General features: G+C 32.7%; 1 protein-coding gene across 4 annotated transcripts in view; it reads left to right on the top strand.

Annotated features, from left to right (window-relative positions):
* The window catches only part of SEMA6D (semaphorin 6D), a 74,405-nt gene extending 59,418 nt beyond the window's left edge, over positions 1-14,987 (top strand). For 3 of the 4 annotated variants that reach the window (XM_053717467.1, XM_053717466.1, XM_053717465.1), the window contains 13 exons: positions 278-368; positions 2,222-2,341; positions 2,809-2,897; positions 3,707-3,924; positions 4,035-4,166; positions 4,325-4,480; positions 4,709-4,882; positions 6,831-6,971; positions 7,058-7,135; positions 7,618-7,676; positions 7,977-8,033; positions 8,635-8,802; positions 11,524-14,987. In XM_053717467.1, the coding sequence (XP_053573442.1) occupies positions 278-368; positions 2,222-2,341; positions 2,809-2,897; positions 3,707-3,924; positions 4,035-4,166; positions 4,325-4,480; positions 4,709-4,882; positions 6,831-6,971; positions 7,058-7,135; positions 7,618-7,676; positions 7,977-8,033; positions 8,635-8,802; positions 11,524-12,848 (2,808 nt within the window). In that variant the 3' untranslated portion in view covers positions 12,849-14,987. Of the gene's footprint in view, positions 1-277; positions 369-2,221; positions 2,342-2,808; positions 2,898-3,706; positions 3,925-4,034; positions 4,167-4,324; positions 4,481-4,708; positions 4,887-6,830; positions 6,972-7,057; positions 7,136-7,617; positions 7,677-7,976; positions 8,034-8,634; positions 8,803-11,523 lie in introns of those variants that run through there. The other variant, XM_053717468.1, reaches the window with a different exon arrangement.
* The last annotated feature ends 3,132 nt before the right edge of the window (positions 14,988-18,119 follow it).

The raw sequence follows: 18,119 nt of genomic DNA, 5'->3' as shown, positions 1-18,119 counted from the left end.
ATTGCTAATGGTCGCATTCACTATGAACACATTTTAATTGTAAATAATTTTTCTGGCTACAAGTGGTTTCAAGTATGGAGATATGATAATTCCATCTCCTGTAGGCAGAGCAATAGACTAGACTGCATTGAAACTGTGTGATTTATAAGACTACAAACTGGTTTTGGTTCCCTTATAACTAATAAAACATGTTAATTCTATATAAATGATTTCATTTATGTGATTTTGTTGGTTTATAATAGCATGCAGAATAGGTTTTTTTTTCTTGCCTTTTCAGTTAAACTCATTAGAGTATGATGGGGAAGAGATAAGTGGCTTAGCCCGATGTCCATTTGATGCTCGGCAAACTAATGTTGCACTTTTTGCTGGTAAGTAGATTTTTTTACTTTAACGTTTATGTGAGTAATTCATATATAATTGCCAGCGTTATAATAAAGAAAACAGATCTGCACATTACATAAACTGTATAAGACGTTTAAAAACAGGACAGAAAAATTTTTTTTGACAGACATTTGAATAAAAAATGATAAAGAATATTGAATTGTCATCTGTGATGTGATATTTAAATATATATATATATATATATATATATATACACATACATACAGAAGGGCACTCATGGGTCTTTCCAATTATTATTTTTTTTTTATTGGTGTAAATCAGATCATTTACAACTCGACGTTTCAACTGATACAGACAGCCTTTTTCAAGACAATCTATAATTTAAACATACAAAGTATTATTCTGAGGTGCTAAAAATAGTATACAGTCATATACAATAAACCCAGATGAACCCCCACCAAAATCACACATGGAAACACAAAATAAATAATTTAAATCCTAAATAGTAAAATTAAAAACTTTTGCACTGACACATATACAAACATCAGTGCCATGATATCCAGCAGTTTTTACCATATATACAAAATAAACATGATGTTAACACTTGTATACAAATTGCATGTGAAAACATTCCTATAATTTCATCTTAAGCTCAAAAGATTTATTAAATGTCAGCTTGTTCTATAACTTATTAGTAAAAAGCATGGAGAAACTTCAAATCCGTATCGGCTAAATGCTAAGGTAGCTATGTGTTGTGCACACTGAATACAGCTAATCTGTTTACTTGGCATTTCATCATCTGTGGATTATCTCTTACAGTGAGTTGTACTTGATGGTACATCATGTATGTTACATATATACTTTAGGGCAACATTGTTGTAATACTATATACATCAGATATATGTAGTTTCTCCATGCTTTTTATTCACTAATAAGTTATCATAGAACAAGCTAAAAATGTAATCCAGTATATCGTTTGAGTTTAAAATGTAATTATTGGAATGTTTTCACATGCAATTTGTATATAAGTGTTAACATCATGTTTATTTTGTCTGTGTGTGTGTATGTGTATATATATATATATATATATATATATATATATATATATATATATATATATATATATATATATATATATATATATATATATATATATATATACTGCTGGATATCATGGCACTGATGTTTGTGTCTGTGCAAAAGTTTTTAATTTTACTATTTAGAATTTAAATGATTTATTTTGAGTTTTCATGTGTGATTTTGGTGGGAGTTCATCTGGGTTTATTGTATATGACTGTATAATTTTCTGATGTGTATACTATTTTTAGCACCTCAGAATAATATTTTTTATGTTTAAATTAAAGATTGTCTTGAAAAAAGCTGTCTGTATCAGCCGAAACGTCGACTTGTAAATGATCTGATTTGCACCAATAAAGAAAAATTTTTCATTGGAAAGACCCAAAAGTGCCCTCCTGTATGCCTTTTTTCTATATAAAACAAATTGAGGAGTCACCTGTGCAATTTATTTTAAAGAAAGGAGTGCATGTTGAACATCGTATGTGTGTGTGTGTGTGTGTGTGTATATGTGTGTGTGTGTATATATATATATATATATATATATATTATATATATATATATATATATATATATATATATATATATATATATATATATATATATATATATATATATATATATATATATATATATAGTGTGTGTGTATACATACATACATACATACATACATACATACATACATACATCTGGTCAAAATATTGACCTTAATGTTTGCAGACTTCCTTGCTTCCTTCGATTCTCTGAAAACCACAAATGTATTTATAATCTGGGAAGCTAAAATGAGTTATTATTTCTCTTGCAGACGGGAAGTTATATTCTGCCACTATGGCGGACTTCCAAGCTAGCGATGCAGTCATCTATAGGAGCATGGGGGATGGATTTGCTCTGAGGACCATTAAATACGATTCTAAATGGCTAAAAGGTACTTAAGACAAGGCTTTTATTAAAAGTGACACAGAGAGCAGACATTTACGTGATATGAGAGTGGTACCATAATACAATTTAATGGCATTTCTCAGAAATTTGATGCATATAAAGCAGCCTAGATCCTTCTGGTATGACAGTGCTGTTTAGTGGAATTTAAATTTTCCATGATGGTACATTATGGACTTTAATTTAAAATAATATTTTTGCCTTTTTGCAAATAGTTTATGATTGATTCTGCAATAAAAAAGAAAAGCGCTCCATATAAATCCCTTGAGCTTATTTTTTACACTCCATTAGGCAACATTAAAGATTGCAAGATCAATTAATTCTAAATCCATATGTATTTATACATTAAGCCTAGGGTATGTGCCTTCACTTTTCTTGGTTCTGGTTTATAAATTCAAGATGCATTGCTATTATACAGTGCAGCTGGTATACATATCTTGTCTCTGCTTTTTTCAGAGCCTCATTTTCTTCATGCAATAGAGTATGGAAGCTATATCTACTTCTTCTTTCGTGAAATTGCTGTGGAGCATAATAATTTAGGCAAGGTAAGTGGAGAATTGGGGTCGTTCCAAGTTTGAACGATTTAAATGGTGTTCGTAAGAATATGAATTTTAGTGCACAAACCAAGCGAATAGATTTACCAGCCCGAGCAAGCTGCTGCCTGAAAAATCCAAAAGCTATTGTAAAATTATCCATTAGCCTCGGGGCTCTGCATTTCTATCTACTTCTTAATGTCTATTAGTATTAGATTAGTTTAATTATTTTCTTTATTTATTCTTTGAAGATTCACTAAAGGTAATCCTGCACACTGATGTGCGATATATATTGCTTGTGATGCCCATTTAAAGTCATAAAAATAAAAATGTATATTTCTTTCATGACTAAACTTGCATGCAAATGTCTATGTTTCACTTAAGAAACCACTTTATTTCTTGGCAAGAATCAAATGCATAAATATGCTTATATTTCAACAGAGATTCCACTGTGCCTCCCAAATGTTAAATATTTAAATGACACAAATGCAATTTACGATATTTGGGCTACGTTATAGACATTCTGTTGTAAATTATTAATTAATTTACGCATGGTTAATTAAAGACTTTACAAAAGGTGGGGAAACTGTGTAAATGTTATGAGCTTGCTAACTCATGCATTAAAATGGACATTCAGTTGAAGTTAAATTCAGTCTGCTTTTTTTCAGTACAAAGATAGATAGATAGATAGATAGTGTATATACATAACCTGCCTTCCATTTAAATCAAGTGTATGATATTTTATTAACTGAATAAAAAATAATGCTCTTTTGTTGCTTATTTTATTTAATCTTCCTCCTGCCTTTGGGTCGCTTTTGCAGGCCGTTCACTCTCGTGTTGCACGTATATGCAAAAATGATTTAGGGGGCTCCCAGAGAGTGCTTGAAAAACATTGGACATCATTTGTGAAGGCGCGGCTTAATTGCTCTGTTCCCGGGGATTCATTCTTCTACTTTGATGTTCTGCAGTCTATCACAGACATAATAGAAATCAATGGAATTCCCACTGTTGTTGGTGTATTTACTACACAGCTTAATAGGTAAGAGATGAGCAATTCAACATCAAACAAACTACTTTACTTTCTTCTTACTGCTAAAATAGTTGCTATTGTAGACGACAAACCCACAAAGATTTTCCTTATTTATTAAGCATCCCAGGTTCAGCAGTTTGTGCTTTTACCATGGATGACATTGAGAAAGTATTCAGAGGAAGGTTTAAAGAACAAAAGACTCCAGATTCTGTTTGGACAGCTGTACCTGAAGATAAAGTGCCCAAGCCAAGGTATTAAAAGAAAAACCTGCTCCAAAGATATTAGCACACACCACAGTTCTCCCAAATGACTGTGCATTTTTTTGTAAAATAATTAGCTTTAGGTAAATAGAACATTTTAAGGAGAAATTGATGTATTAAAACCCTGATGTTGTTTATTCTTATTTCAGACCTGGCTGCTGTGCAAGACACGGTTTAGCTGAAGGTTATAGGTCTTCCACTGAATTTCCAGATGAAACCTTGTCATTCATCAAGTCCCATCCTTTGATGGATTCGGCGGTGCCTTCTATCATAGAAGAGCCCTGGTTCACTAAGACACGTGTCAGGTACTGTGTCTTGCTTAGACTTACCCTGAGTCAGAGAAGGTTTATGTCAAATAGTGTTTTCTCTGAGCAAGTACAGAAGAAAGTATGGATTAATAGTCATGTCAGCACCTTGTGATTTTAAGCATTATTTATTTACTCAAGACCCATTTCTAGGATCTATATTTAATGAATTAAAAGTGTGCATGGAAATTATGTTTAAATAATTGTGTGCATTGTCTTAATATACAGGTACAGGTTGACCGCTGTTGCAGTGGACCACTTAGCTGGACCTTACCTGAACTACACCGTCATATTTGTGGGCTCTGAAGCTGGTGTTGTACTGAAGATTCTGGCAAAGACCAGTCCTTTTTCTCTGAATGACAGTTTATTACTTGAAGAAATTGATGCTTACAATCGTGCAAAGTAAGATATTTATATATATATATATTTTTTTTAATTTTTTTTTTAAAAGGACTCTCCCACAACATTGTGATTTATTATACATTACAATTCTGTCACCAAATCTATAACAAAACCTTCTTGTTGGTATTAAGTTTTAATCTAAAAAAAATCTCTTTCCATCCTTCTTATCTGCTTAAATTGTAAAATAACCACAATCATAACATTATTATGAGATTACAATATAGAAAACTTATTGTATTTCCTTTTATAAAAATTAGATTGTATGATATCATGAAAGCTGGCTATCATCCTTCTCTGTATACTGTCTGTATGCTTGTGGTACATTATGGGGATAATGAAACACTTTGAGATGGCAATATAAAATTATTAATTGTGTGTGTATATGTAAAAAAAAAAAAGTCTGCAATATACTTTCATTATTTCTTTTTTCCCCTTTTTCTGTAATTCCATTCTGAAATTGTGAGCTTTTCAGTTCCTGTTAGAAATGGAAGTGCAGAACTCTGTTATATTCCACACAGCCATTGGCTTCACACTCTAGTGACCTATTTATAACTGTCCCTAATTGGCCACAGCAGAGAAGGTAACCTCAGCTGCAAAATGGCAGCCCCCATTGTTTTTTAGACACTAAAACTTGACACTTAATTTGTCAATGTTAAAACAGCTAATGAAACTTTAAAAAAAAAACATCTACATGTTATTCTCACACTAATATTTTCTTTGAATGCATCACTCTATCTAGCATTTGTTTAATGCTTAATGTCCCTTTAATTGTACTTCCTCTACACCATTAAAGGGAACAGTATACTATAAAATTGTTTTTCCCTTAATGTGTTTCCAATTACTTTTTTACCAGCTGTACAGTAAAAAATGTATGCGATTTGCTTTTAAGCCTTATTTGTGTATATGAATTAGCTGATTTTGTATTTTGAAGCCACAACCTAATAAAATGGGTTGAGCTTGTAGGTATAATCAGATCTCATTACTTAATCACATTATGTACATATACCTGCTTCTTTATCTTATATCTGTCTATAAACTAATCACCAACACTTGAAGAGAACAATGGAAAATTAACATTGTATTACCTTAAGGGACATTAAACACTAAATACATGCTAGATAGAATGATGCATTCAAAGAAAAGATTAGTCCATGACTAACATATAGATATATTTTTTAAAGTTTCATTAGTTGTTTAAAAAGTGACAAAATAAGTGTAAAGTTTTAGTGTCTATAAAACACTGGGAGCTGCCATGTTGTAACTTGTGTTACCTTCTCTTCTGTGGCCAATTAGGGTCAGTTATAAATAGGTCACTAGAGTGTGCAGCCAATGGTTTTGCTGGATTTAACAGTGTTCTGCACTTCCATTTCTAACAGGAACTGAAAAGCTCACAATTTTAGAATGGAATTACAGACAAAGAGGACAAAATAAATAATGAAAGTACATTGCAGAGTTGTTTTATTATATACAATTTATCATTTTATATTACCATCTCAAAGTGTTTAATGTCCCTTTATGTCTTCTATAACCCACTGGGAGTGTAATTTCTTCTACTGGCTGTGTTAACACAGCTTGGCCTTGAGACCAAAAACTTTCAGTATGGGTGGGGATACCACAGGCTAAATATACAATTTCAAATGCAAATATAAGAGTACTGGAAATACTTGTAAACAATTTAATACACTCCAGCAGGTAAAGTGGATCATTGATAACAAATTAAAGGAGAGAACATTTTTGAGTAAACTGTCCCTTTAAGTCGTCTGTTGTAAATATTATTAGTAATAAGAATAATTATAGCAGTAATTAATAAAAAAAGCTCTATCAGTTTCAATGTACTTGCATTTTTAACTTTGTGTCAGGTTTATATATACTTTATTTTAAATCAAGCTAGCTGTATTCAGTGACCTTTTCATTGTGTCCTGTATTTATTTTTCATTTTACTCCACAGGTGTTATGGGGAGAGTGAAGAGGACAAAAGAGTCCTGTCACTGCAGCTGGATAGAGATCATAATGCGTTATTTGTGGCATTCTCAAGTTGCGTTATCAGACTTCCCCTTAGCCGCTGTGAGCGGTATGGTTCATGCAAGAAGTAAGTTTAGTTTATCATACAGACAAATAGAGCATGTTTTGCTTAGGTGATGCATACCAAATGAGATTTTATCTCTTCATCTGTAGGTCTTGCATTGGTTCACGAGACCCTTATTGTGGTTGGCTTAACCATGAATCTTGTGGCAGAGTGAAACCTGGCATGTTGTAAGTACAGTACAATTAAAATGTAATTGCATATTAGTATTACCTTGTTCTATAAACATTGCTCTAGGAATTTTAAGGTATATTTATTTAACATATTCCTTTTTTAATGTTCGTTACATTTCCATCATATTCCAATATTTACTCAAACAATTTTAGCAATAGTGTAATGTTGCAATTTTTAATCATATTTTTAACATAATGCAACTGAACTGAAAGTATAAATCCTAATGGGAATAGTAATAGGTTTCTCAACCATTTGGGAGATACAATACTGGTTCTCTAGAGAATACTATTAATTATCATAGAACAATTCTCTTGTACAAACAAACATAAATTGGCTTTCTATGTTTACACAATATTTTTTTTTTCGAGCTGAAATTTGCTGCTCTGATATTTTCTTCCATTTAATCTTGAAATACAGTAGGTACTAAGAATTGCAGGCTCCGCTAATACATTTTTTTTTTGTCTTTTGCATTATGCAGCTTTGGATATGAACAAGATGTGGAATATGGTAATACTGCACAGCTTGGAGACTGTCATGGTAAGAATATGCCTTCTGTGTTAAGTAAAAACATTTACTTTGTGCTATAGAAATTGGCATTCCGGATATCTTTTTTTCTGTCTTGATTTATTTTATATGGTAAAGCTGCCTTTTTGTTTAATTACAAAAGTAAAATATTGCCTTTTTTACTGTGTACAACTGCCTGAGGTCTATAGAAAAAAAAAGACAGCTATCCTACAAACATATATTTATTATATTTTGAATTTTAGTTCAGAGTTTATAACCTTTTTGCTTTATTTTTGGTTACTTTTCACTGATTATCTGTTCCTTTAATTTTAGAAATTTTGTCTACTACAACTACACCAGATTACAAAATATTTGGCGATCCAACATCTGGTTAGTTTTTTTTATGAATTTTATTTAAAAAAAAAAATAACCGCCTTTTGTTTCAGTTTAGCATTTTCTGCTCTTATGCCCCCTCCCCTTTTCGCAGTTGGCAATCTCTCATTTTTGTGCTTTGACTCCATGTACTCACTAAATGAGGACAGCAAGCCGTCTTTTTTTCTTTCTTTTATTCAGGAATTCACCTTTGTGTAGACGCATGTTACCCAATTTATCCCATCATTGACTTGAACGTCAAATCTTTTTCAGAATAGTCTAGACAATATGTGACATTTTCAATGCATGAAAGCCAAACAGCTTTCATTTTTGTCCATGCATTCGTCAGTAGCTGTTTCTCATCTATTAGTTATAGATGATGGTCACATTTTTTCATACCGCATTTTTATGACTATCAATTTCATTAAATGTGTGTAAGCTATGGACACAAGTCTACTTCTGTTTGTTACAATCTAGTCTAGAACTTAATGAGGTCAAATAAATTTAACATTCAAACCAATTTATAAACGTTTGATTTGCCAACATGCTTTTTTTAGAAATACTGTTTTATCTATCTTACCGTAGAAAGTAAATAATAAACATTTGTTTGCTACCACAGACATGGAAGTTCCCTCATCTTCTGTAACCACTTTGACAAGTAGCCCAGTAATATTACCTAAAGTGATTGGTTCCTGGAAACCCAGAATGACTGGCTCTCGGAAATTTGTTTATCAAGATGACCCAAACACCTCTGATTATGTTGATCTATTAACAGGTGTTCATAAGGGTAAGGCCTTAAAGGGGAGAAATGATACTGAGTGGAAACCTGAACAAGATCTACAAAGACATTTCACTAGCCCTTGTTAAGTTAGTGGGACACCAGTATATGATATTGCAAAGCTGTGGTTTATCGATCTGACCTTGAAAATAGCAAATGTTGGTGTCCCTATAACGTCATTTTTTTCAAACAAATTTAGATCTTGGTGTTCAGACAATTTTTTCAAGTTCTCTTGTGCTTAAACACTGTATTTAAAGGCCTGGATTACTAGTAGAGCACAACAAAAAATACCACCATTTTCTTTCATGAATTAGATAGAAGATACAGTTTTAAACAACTTTTCAATTTCATTATATTACCAATTTTGCTTCATTATCTTGGTATCCTTTATTAAATGAGCAGCAATGCACTACTGGGAGCTAGCTGAACAGTTTGGTAAGCCAATAATAAGCAGTATATATGTGCAGCCACCAATCAGCAGCTAGCTCCTAGCTCATGAGCCTACCTAGGTATGATTTTAACAATGGATTCCAAGAGAAATAAGCAAAATAGATAATAGAAGTAAAAAAAGTAAAATTGTATTCTCTATCTGAATCATGAAATATGTTTATTAGGCTTTCATGTTTCTTTAACATCACTCAAGTGCAATCAATAAAGCTTATATTTTTGCACTAATATTATAGGACCAAAGGTATTGATTGTGCTCCACTTGTAATATAGCCCCAAATGAACTGTAACTACTACCTAAATATTATGACATGGTTGATCAGGTTTCCTCTCGGCTGTTGAGGCAGTGCATTCATTCTTATTTATTTATTTACTTGTTTATTTTTATATATATTTTGTTTTCTTTTTTCATACATTTATTTGCTTATTTTGGTTTCATATCTGTTCATAAATGTTAACATCTTCCTATTTATACAATCACGCTTTAAAATATACAACAGAGGGCACACACCCTACATTATAGAATTTATTCAAATTGTCCCCAATTTTAATATTTGCAGCTGTAGTCGAATCATTTTGTTTACAAGAAAAAAAAATATTAAAATAAAACGTTATGGGGCTGATTGCCATCTATTAGAAAATGTAATCAAGTAACAATCTACAAATGTAACCGTAGACTTTAATACTGAGTGAATTTTGTAGAAAAAAACATAAGATAAACTTTTCTATAGGATTGTGAATCGACCCATATATATAAGGATTTTCAGAGCTGCGAATAGATAATAGAGTATCAAAGAAAATATTTCATGCTAGTAAATATATAAAACTTAAAATAGTATAATATATATATTAGTATTATTGTAATACATATACATTTTTTGTTGTTGCTATTTGTGTTTTTCTGTCTTCTGTTGTTTTCTTCATTTATGATTTTTTTTCCCATTTGTGATTTTCCTTTGCACGCTGCCAGCGAAGCTGGTAATTAAGCATTTCTCTCTCTATATTCAAAGGCCTTGCCACTAACAGAAATACGCTTCCTCGATTACCCTAACATGCTTACATTTTTAGATTTAGCAATGTGTCACAGCCAAGAATTTAACATTTCTTGGGAGAATGGGAATGTATGAAGTAAATAAAATATGCAAGTCCTTGCTACAACTAACTCTTTTATTACAGTTCATTCTTTTCAGCCTCTCTGTTGGTAAAGAGGTTAACTTCAGAAATGTCTGTGGTTGCTAACTAACCTATCTATCTACTAACAGTAGCACCTGAATGATCACTAACCAATATTCTCCTTTTAGGTCAAATTTAGAAATGTTTGATTTGTGTGTCGAAAATGTGATAGATTACAGAAATAAAATCTTTTTGTTTTCTGCGACAACAACAAAAAAAAGCTGAAATATGTTTAGCCATCCTCAAAATATTGTAATTACAATGCATGCTAAATATTTAAATGAGCATTCATTGTTTACATTTTGTTTTCAAAAACATGTTGTTATATATTTTAGGTCTGTTGTAATTTAAATAATGTTATATACATGTTTGGAGAAAAATAAATAAAATAAACAATCTGGCTTTTAGATTTATTAGTAGGATTAATTGACAATTAGTAGCAAAGTGAAATAATTTTAGTATCAGCTGCACTAATATGCAAGAAATACTGAGCAATTAAGTCAAGCCTGTCTAGTGAGGACAAAGTGGCATCAACGCTTCTACTAATTAAAATGCATTAGATTCATTGGGAAAAATAGAATATTTAATTTTTATATTATGTATACATTCTGTTGGGGAATTTATAAATTACAGGTATAAAACTGTTTATGTTTTTGTGATGATCAAATTTATTACTGAAAAAATGTATCATTATCCCTCTGTTTGTATGTGTGTGTAAATATATGTGTGTCAAAATATGTACACACACACACATATATGATATATGTACACTCAAATATGTCAATCAGTATAAAAGCACTTAAGTTACTTTAAATCCCCTGCTTTTCTATACCAGTTTCAAAACTATTCCTATGAAAACAATAATTGCCACAGTATCTGTTACAAATGTCAGTTTATTGGATTTTCAGACTTATCATGTTACCCTCTTTCCAAATTGTTTTCTATCCTGATTGACACAAGGACTGATAGAAAACAGAGTACAAAATTCAAAATATTCTATTAAGAATAAATAAATCTAATGAGCTGTCAATACACTGAAGAGCTGTCACTTTTTTTCTAATTTGTGCAGATGCGCCTTAATGTAATATTACCACCTATTTTTCTTTACAGGTGTTAGATGGGAAGTACAGTCAGGGGAATCGAACCAAATGGTGCATATGAATGTTTTGATCACCTGTGTCCTTGCTGCATTTGTACTTGGAGCTTTCCTTGCAGGAGTAGTGGTTTATTGCTACAGAGAGATGTTTATACGTAAATCTAGAAAAATGCACAAAGATGCAGAGTCTGCACAATCCTGCACAGACTCAAGTGGAAGCTTTGCTAAACTTAACGGCTTATTTGATAGTCCAGTTAAAGAATATCAGCAAAACATTGATTCACCAAAGCACTATACAAGCATTTTGACTAGAAAGGAATTGCCTCCAAATGGTGACACAAAATCCATGATGATGGACACCCAAGGACAACCACCTGAACTAGCTGCACTTCCAACCCCTGAATCAACACCAGTTCTTCATCAAAAGAACCTGCAACCCATTAAAAACCAGTGGGAGAAAGCTCACAATAACCTAAATATTTCACGGAAAGAAACACCTCTTAAGAGCCCACAATTTTTTCCATCCAGTCCCCCACCACATTCACCTTTAGCTCATGGACAAATTCCAAGTGCAGTTGTTCTTCCAAATGCCACCCATGATTACAATACATCTTTTTCAAATTCGAATGCACACAAATCAGACAAAAAAGTTCATAACGTTGACCATTCACTAACAAAACAGTCAAGTAAGAGAGACCACAGGCGTTCTGTCGATTCCAGGAATACATTGAATGACTTTTTGAAACATTTGAATGAGTCTGCAGGAAGCCCAAAGGCTATAATGGCAGATATTCAAGTAGTTCACCAGAATGGCCATCAGGCACCTCATCAGACTTTAATGCTTGATACAATGGGAAACATGTCTGAAATTCCTCCAAAAGTCCCAAACAGGGAAGCATCTTTGTATTCTCCATCTTCTACTCTTCCTAGAAACAGCCCAACAAAGCGAGTGGATGTTCCTTCAACCCCAAATGGGCAAATGACAGCTTTAGAATCACAAAGAAATTATCATAAAAACTCTTCTCAGAGGCATTCAATATCAGCCCTTCCTAAAAGTATGAACTCACCAAATGGTGTTTTAATTTCCAGACAGCCCAGTATTAGTCGGGGAGGGTATATGCCTCCAAGCCCAAATCCAAGAGTGGATTACGTGCAAGGAGCTCCTGTTATTGTTCATCAACAGACTTCATTGTCAAGACAAAGCAGTTATTCAGGGCATGGAACTCTTCCTCGTACAGGAATAAAGAGGACACCATCTATTAAACCTGATGTGCCACCAAAACCATCATTTGCTCCACAAAACACTTCTGTAAGACAGCTGAACAAATACAGCTACTAAAACATTTATTTTCTGTAAAACAGACCTCTTATAACACACTATGTTGTAATCTACAACTTCAGGCAAAGACTTGCTTGCCTGATCAATCCTGAACAAAGTGGCCAAAGAAGTTGTCTTTAATTAGGCAACATCATGTCTTGCCACATACAGGAGCAGCAAGACATACTTGTGAAAAACAAAAGAAAATGCTGGTCATTTTTTTTTCTTTTATTTGGAGCTAAGTGGACATGTAGCACAGAGGGGCTATTTTACCTTTACAGAAACCTGATACAGTGCTAAGAACTATGATATACTTGAAATGGGCTTACATTTAGACTGCCACCGTGTGTAGCTATCCCATTAAATGTGAACATTTTAATATGTATGCATTCACATTGCCTCTTGCACAAATGTCTGAAACTTGTCTCAATATTTGCGTTATTATGTAATTACTGCTCTCTCAAGCTTAAATGTAATTTTTCATCATTCTGTATATCACAATAAATCTATATATGTGTGTACTTTGTATGTACATATTTTCTGTACACAGACATATACACATATATATATATATATTATCTTTGCAATTTTTGTATGCTATGGACAAGTTTACATTGAGCATGACTGAACAAATATATTACTGCCTACCACTATAATTCCGCTGAGCTTGTATTTGAGTGAAACAGATCATTTTTCATTTCTGTCTCTCAAATGATTATCTTGGCTGAACGTGGTACCTTGTGCAAGAATGTAAAGATTCTCAATAATATTATGCTGCTATTTAATCAATATTCTGTATTTCCACTGGAAACTATACTGTGGATTTTATTTATCCACAGTTGGTCAATTATAGCATTAATGGTAGCTTGTGTTACCTGATCACTGCAAATTGAAAACCAATAAATGTACCTCTTGTGCTAGAGGAAATAACTAACAGTTGCAGTGCCATCAATGTAATCCTTTCCCACACTAAAATAATACTGCTTAATTGTTACACCCCTTCCCTTGAATATTGAAGTTCAGAACAGCCTTGTTAAAATAGTATGTTCAACTGTAGTGCAATGTCTGTTTCATGTATGGATGTTTTATAAAGTCATGCAGGTAATGACAATATTCTGTACAAATGGTTGAGAGAATCTGAATCTGTGCATTTTGTGCCTTATTCATGAGAATAAAATATAGTCTGTCATGTCTTTAGTATAGCACGTCATATTAACCGAGTGCCACAAATAAACACTTTGAATAAGCCCCTAAATCAGTGTAATATAAGGAGGAATAAAGTAAATGCTCACAGTCAGAACTATCACTTACTTTGAGACATTCCACTTCAGAATACTGAAGGATTACCGTTTCTAATACTAAATAACATTTTCTAGATTAATGTAACACCTGGTTAAACAATGTAAAACATTTCCAAGATTCTACAGTATCTTCTTGTTACTGGAGTTAAACACAGATGGCTATTTTAGCTGAAACATGCAAATAAGCATATTGTTTATTGAGCATAACATATACTAATTTAAAAGCAATGGTTGAATGGTGTTTTAGTCCTAAAACAAAAATTGTCCAATTAATGTCAGTTTTACATGAAATATTATTTATATATTTGAATTAGATCTTTTGTATAAATGTGTCGATATAAACCACATTTTATTTTGTTCCCTGTGGCCAAAGTTAAGAACATAAAATTTAGGTTTTAAGCACTCTTTAAATTAAACGTATATGCAATTATCGCTACTAAGTCATATATTTTAAAGTGTACACACTGATGTGACTTCATGTTTAATGTAATAATAGGAACACTTAAGACTGTACAAGCAGAGTCATAACAATCTGTTAAACCAGATAACATTGTGCGGCTTTGTATTGTGGGTTCTATCAGTATTTCTGTTGACATTTCTAACAATCAGTCTAGGTCAAACCATTAATTTAATAAAGTGCTTTATCCATTTGTGTGAAGGTAAAGAGCAGATTGTATCTTTTTTTATAATGGTACATCATATAAAAGTAACTATAATATTAAGTTGCTCTATCCTGTTCTGTAGGGTACTTTACCGTGTAGATATATTGTATAGTTGTATTGTGAATGTGTAAATAAATCTGTAATTTTTGGGTTTTTAACACCGCATGTAAAGTTAAAATAAAATACTCAAATGAAAATGCTATGGCTTCTTGCTAAAATGTATGTATATATGTTAAAAATGTATCAATTTTTTATTAACTGTTGCTTGAATACATCTGGAACTATGTCACTCTACTTTTAGGTGTTAAAAAGATAGAGCATACAATTTTAAACAACTTTCCAATTTAATTCCATCAACAAAATGTGCACATTTTTTTATATTTACATTTTTTGAGTTACCAGCTCCCACTGAGCATGTGCAAGAATTTGCAGAATATATGTCTATGCATTTGAGATTGGCTGATGGCTGTCACATGATACAGGGGGGAGTGGAAATATACATAACTTTGAAATCTGTTAGAAAAAAATCTACTACTCATTTGAAGTTCAGACTATGTGGTATTACATTGTCTTGTTATCATGCATTTGTTGATTATGCAAATCTACTGTATTGACTGGTCCTTTAAGTGCTTCACACCAATATTTTAAAAATGTTAGGGGCAAAATATAAAAATAAATCATTTTCTTCCAAGTTAATGATTTATGTATCAAAGTATTTTGAAAAGAAAAGCAATTGATTCATTTTTTTCTCTCTACTGGTTTTGCTTCAGTTAAAAAGACCCTTCAGTCATGAAACCGAGCAGAACAACATCATTTTCTATTGAGAAATAGATAAGACCCACTTAACTCACCTTATATTCCCTTTTATCTGTCTCAGAACATGTAATTGCCTTTTTTTTCTTCTTTTGCTCTAAGCCATCTCCGTGGAGATGTTGCCTGTACAACGGCAAAGAGAATGACTGGGGTAGGCGGAGCCTAGGAGGGATCATGTGACCAGCTTTGCTGGGCTCTTTGCCATTTCCTGTTGGGGAAGAGAATATCCCACAAGTAAGGATGACGCCGTGGACCGGACACACCGTTGGAGAAAGAAATTTATCAGGTAAACATAAATTCTGTTTTTTTTCTTCTTTTGCTGCATTGTAGTCTATTTTTATGCATATAAATGTATTTTACATCAGTGCAGATACATCTATCAAGGTGGATGACTCTTAAAGGTCCAACCTCTCTGTAATAGACATTGGGAATGACATTGCAACAAAGTGTATAGACCTTTATGCAGAGAAGGTAGTGTTTAGGTGTTGCTCAGACCTGTAAGTCAATATCAAGCTGAAGATTCCTAATTTTATATGTGAAAGGGATAGTTTGTAACATCACCATTATGTTGACATTAGAGTTACTTCTTTACCTAGAAATACCAAAGTTTCAGAGGGAAATCTGAGGTTCTCATTAAAGTGAATCACTTATACTTATTCATTTTAGAAACCCTATTTACACTAAAAGCTGTAAATATAAGTTGTTTTTGTGTTTCTTTAAAGCTTTTTTTAGAACCATTATAGTACAGGAGGTAGATGACATTAAACCTTTCTGGAGTACAGATAAATTCCTTACGAAAGTCAGAGGTTGTGGATCCTACCTTTCTATATACCTCCTCTTCAAAAAAACTTAAGTTCCCCTGAAGTGATTTTGGTGCTTTTAAACTTTTTGGATTGCAGATCAAACCCATGGAATGAGGTTTGTTTTGTCTTTCCATTTATCCAGATTTGTTATGGAAAAAATGTATTTCTATCTTGTGTGTTTTTTTTGCCTCTGAATTGGTCACTAGTTTTCTATTGGGTTCTGAGGAAAAGTTTGGTTAGAATATTTCTACCAAAATACATATGTACAAAAGATTTTAAGCACATGGATAATCTTTATGAAACAGGTATTTGTTGTAGGATTCAGATCATTTTCCATGAGAATAAAGCAGCTTTCATAACCCCCCTCTTGTTGTTTCCCATGGTGTTTCCTCCTGGGATCAAGAAGTCTAATTTTCTTTTTATTGTTCATTCTGGGGTTAGGGCTAGGAAGCTTTAGTCATTTTTTTTCCCTACTCTGTCTGTCTCATGCCTGAGCATTCAGCAGCCATACATGCCCTGAGTGCATATGACATCAAGGGCGAGATTAAATATGTGGCGTCGCCCTCAAAAGCCGGCGTTGCCAGTTTTTAAATGTGGCGCGTATATTTTACCTTGCACCCACTAATTCGCGTTGCAAATCAGTATCATATATATTCAGTGCAAGGACTTAAGCGGCGAAAATGGCAAAATTTTACACCATTTTCACCTCGCCACACATAGGCAGGCGCAGCAAGCCTTGTGCTGAATATATAAGTACTGTAACTTCCAGGAAGTTCTAACTAACACCTATTGCATGCGCAATATCTACCTGTCAACCGTCATCCCCCACCGCAATAACTAAATAAAATCTCCACATCGTAAAATATCTTATTAACCTATTAACCCTGTGGTTATTAAAAATGTATATAGATTTTTAAATTTAATCCACTAAATATATACTTCTATGTAAAAACCCACTAAACCATTAGAATTAAGTTAAAGGGACATGAAACCCAATTTTTTTTCTTTCATGATTTAGAAAGAGCATGTCATTTTAAACAACTTTCTAATTTACGTCTATTATATAATTTGCTTCATTCTCTTGATATCACTTGCTGAAAAGCATATCTAGATATGCTCAGTAGCTGCTGATTGGTTGCTTCACATAAAGGCCTTGTGTGATTGGCTCACACATGTACATTGCTATTTCTTCAACAAAGGATATCTAAACAATTGAGCAAATTAGATAATAGAAGTAAATTGGAAAGTTGTTTAAAATTGCATGCCCTATATGAATCATGAAAGTTTAATTTTGACTAGACAGTCCCTTTAAGTGAAATAAACACTGTAAAAGGGTCTCCATTGTTTCCAAAGAGTTTATTAGGAATCAATATATGTTAAATAATAAGATTATTATTTACAGGTGTATATACATAATTATTTGGACTGTTTTGCTGTAAAATATATAATACAGGGCAACTAGCTACCGCATCCCCAATTTGTGCAACACTGCTAAAATAATCACATCATTTTATCCAAGGAATACTGTATACTTAGCCAAATTCCCCAATGTGTCCAACATCAGCCATGTTTTTTTATACCCCAATTCAATAGGGTTTATCAAATGCCATTCAAAGGCTATTGGGAGTATCCTCCTTAGACAGAGACTAGGCCAAAGCCTAAGGGGCATTTTTAACATTGTGTGAGCGGACATACTACGAAGTAGCATATCAT

Source organism: Bombina bombina, chromosome 6 (genome assembly GCF_027579735.1).
Source record: "Bombina bombina isolate aBomBom1 chromosome 6, aBomBom1.pri, whole genome shotgun sequence".
In the NCBI taxonomy this organism is placed as follows: domain Eukaryota; kingdom Metazoa; phylum Chordata; class Amphibia; order Anura; family Bombinatoridae; genus Bombina; species Bombina bombina.
Note: the sequence above shows the minus strand (reverse complement) of the source record. Positions and strands in the feature narration are given on the sequence as shown.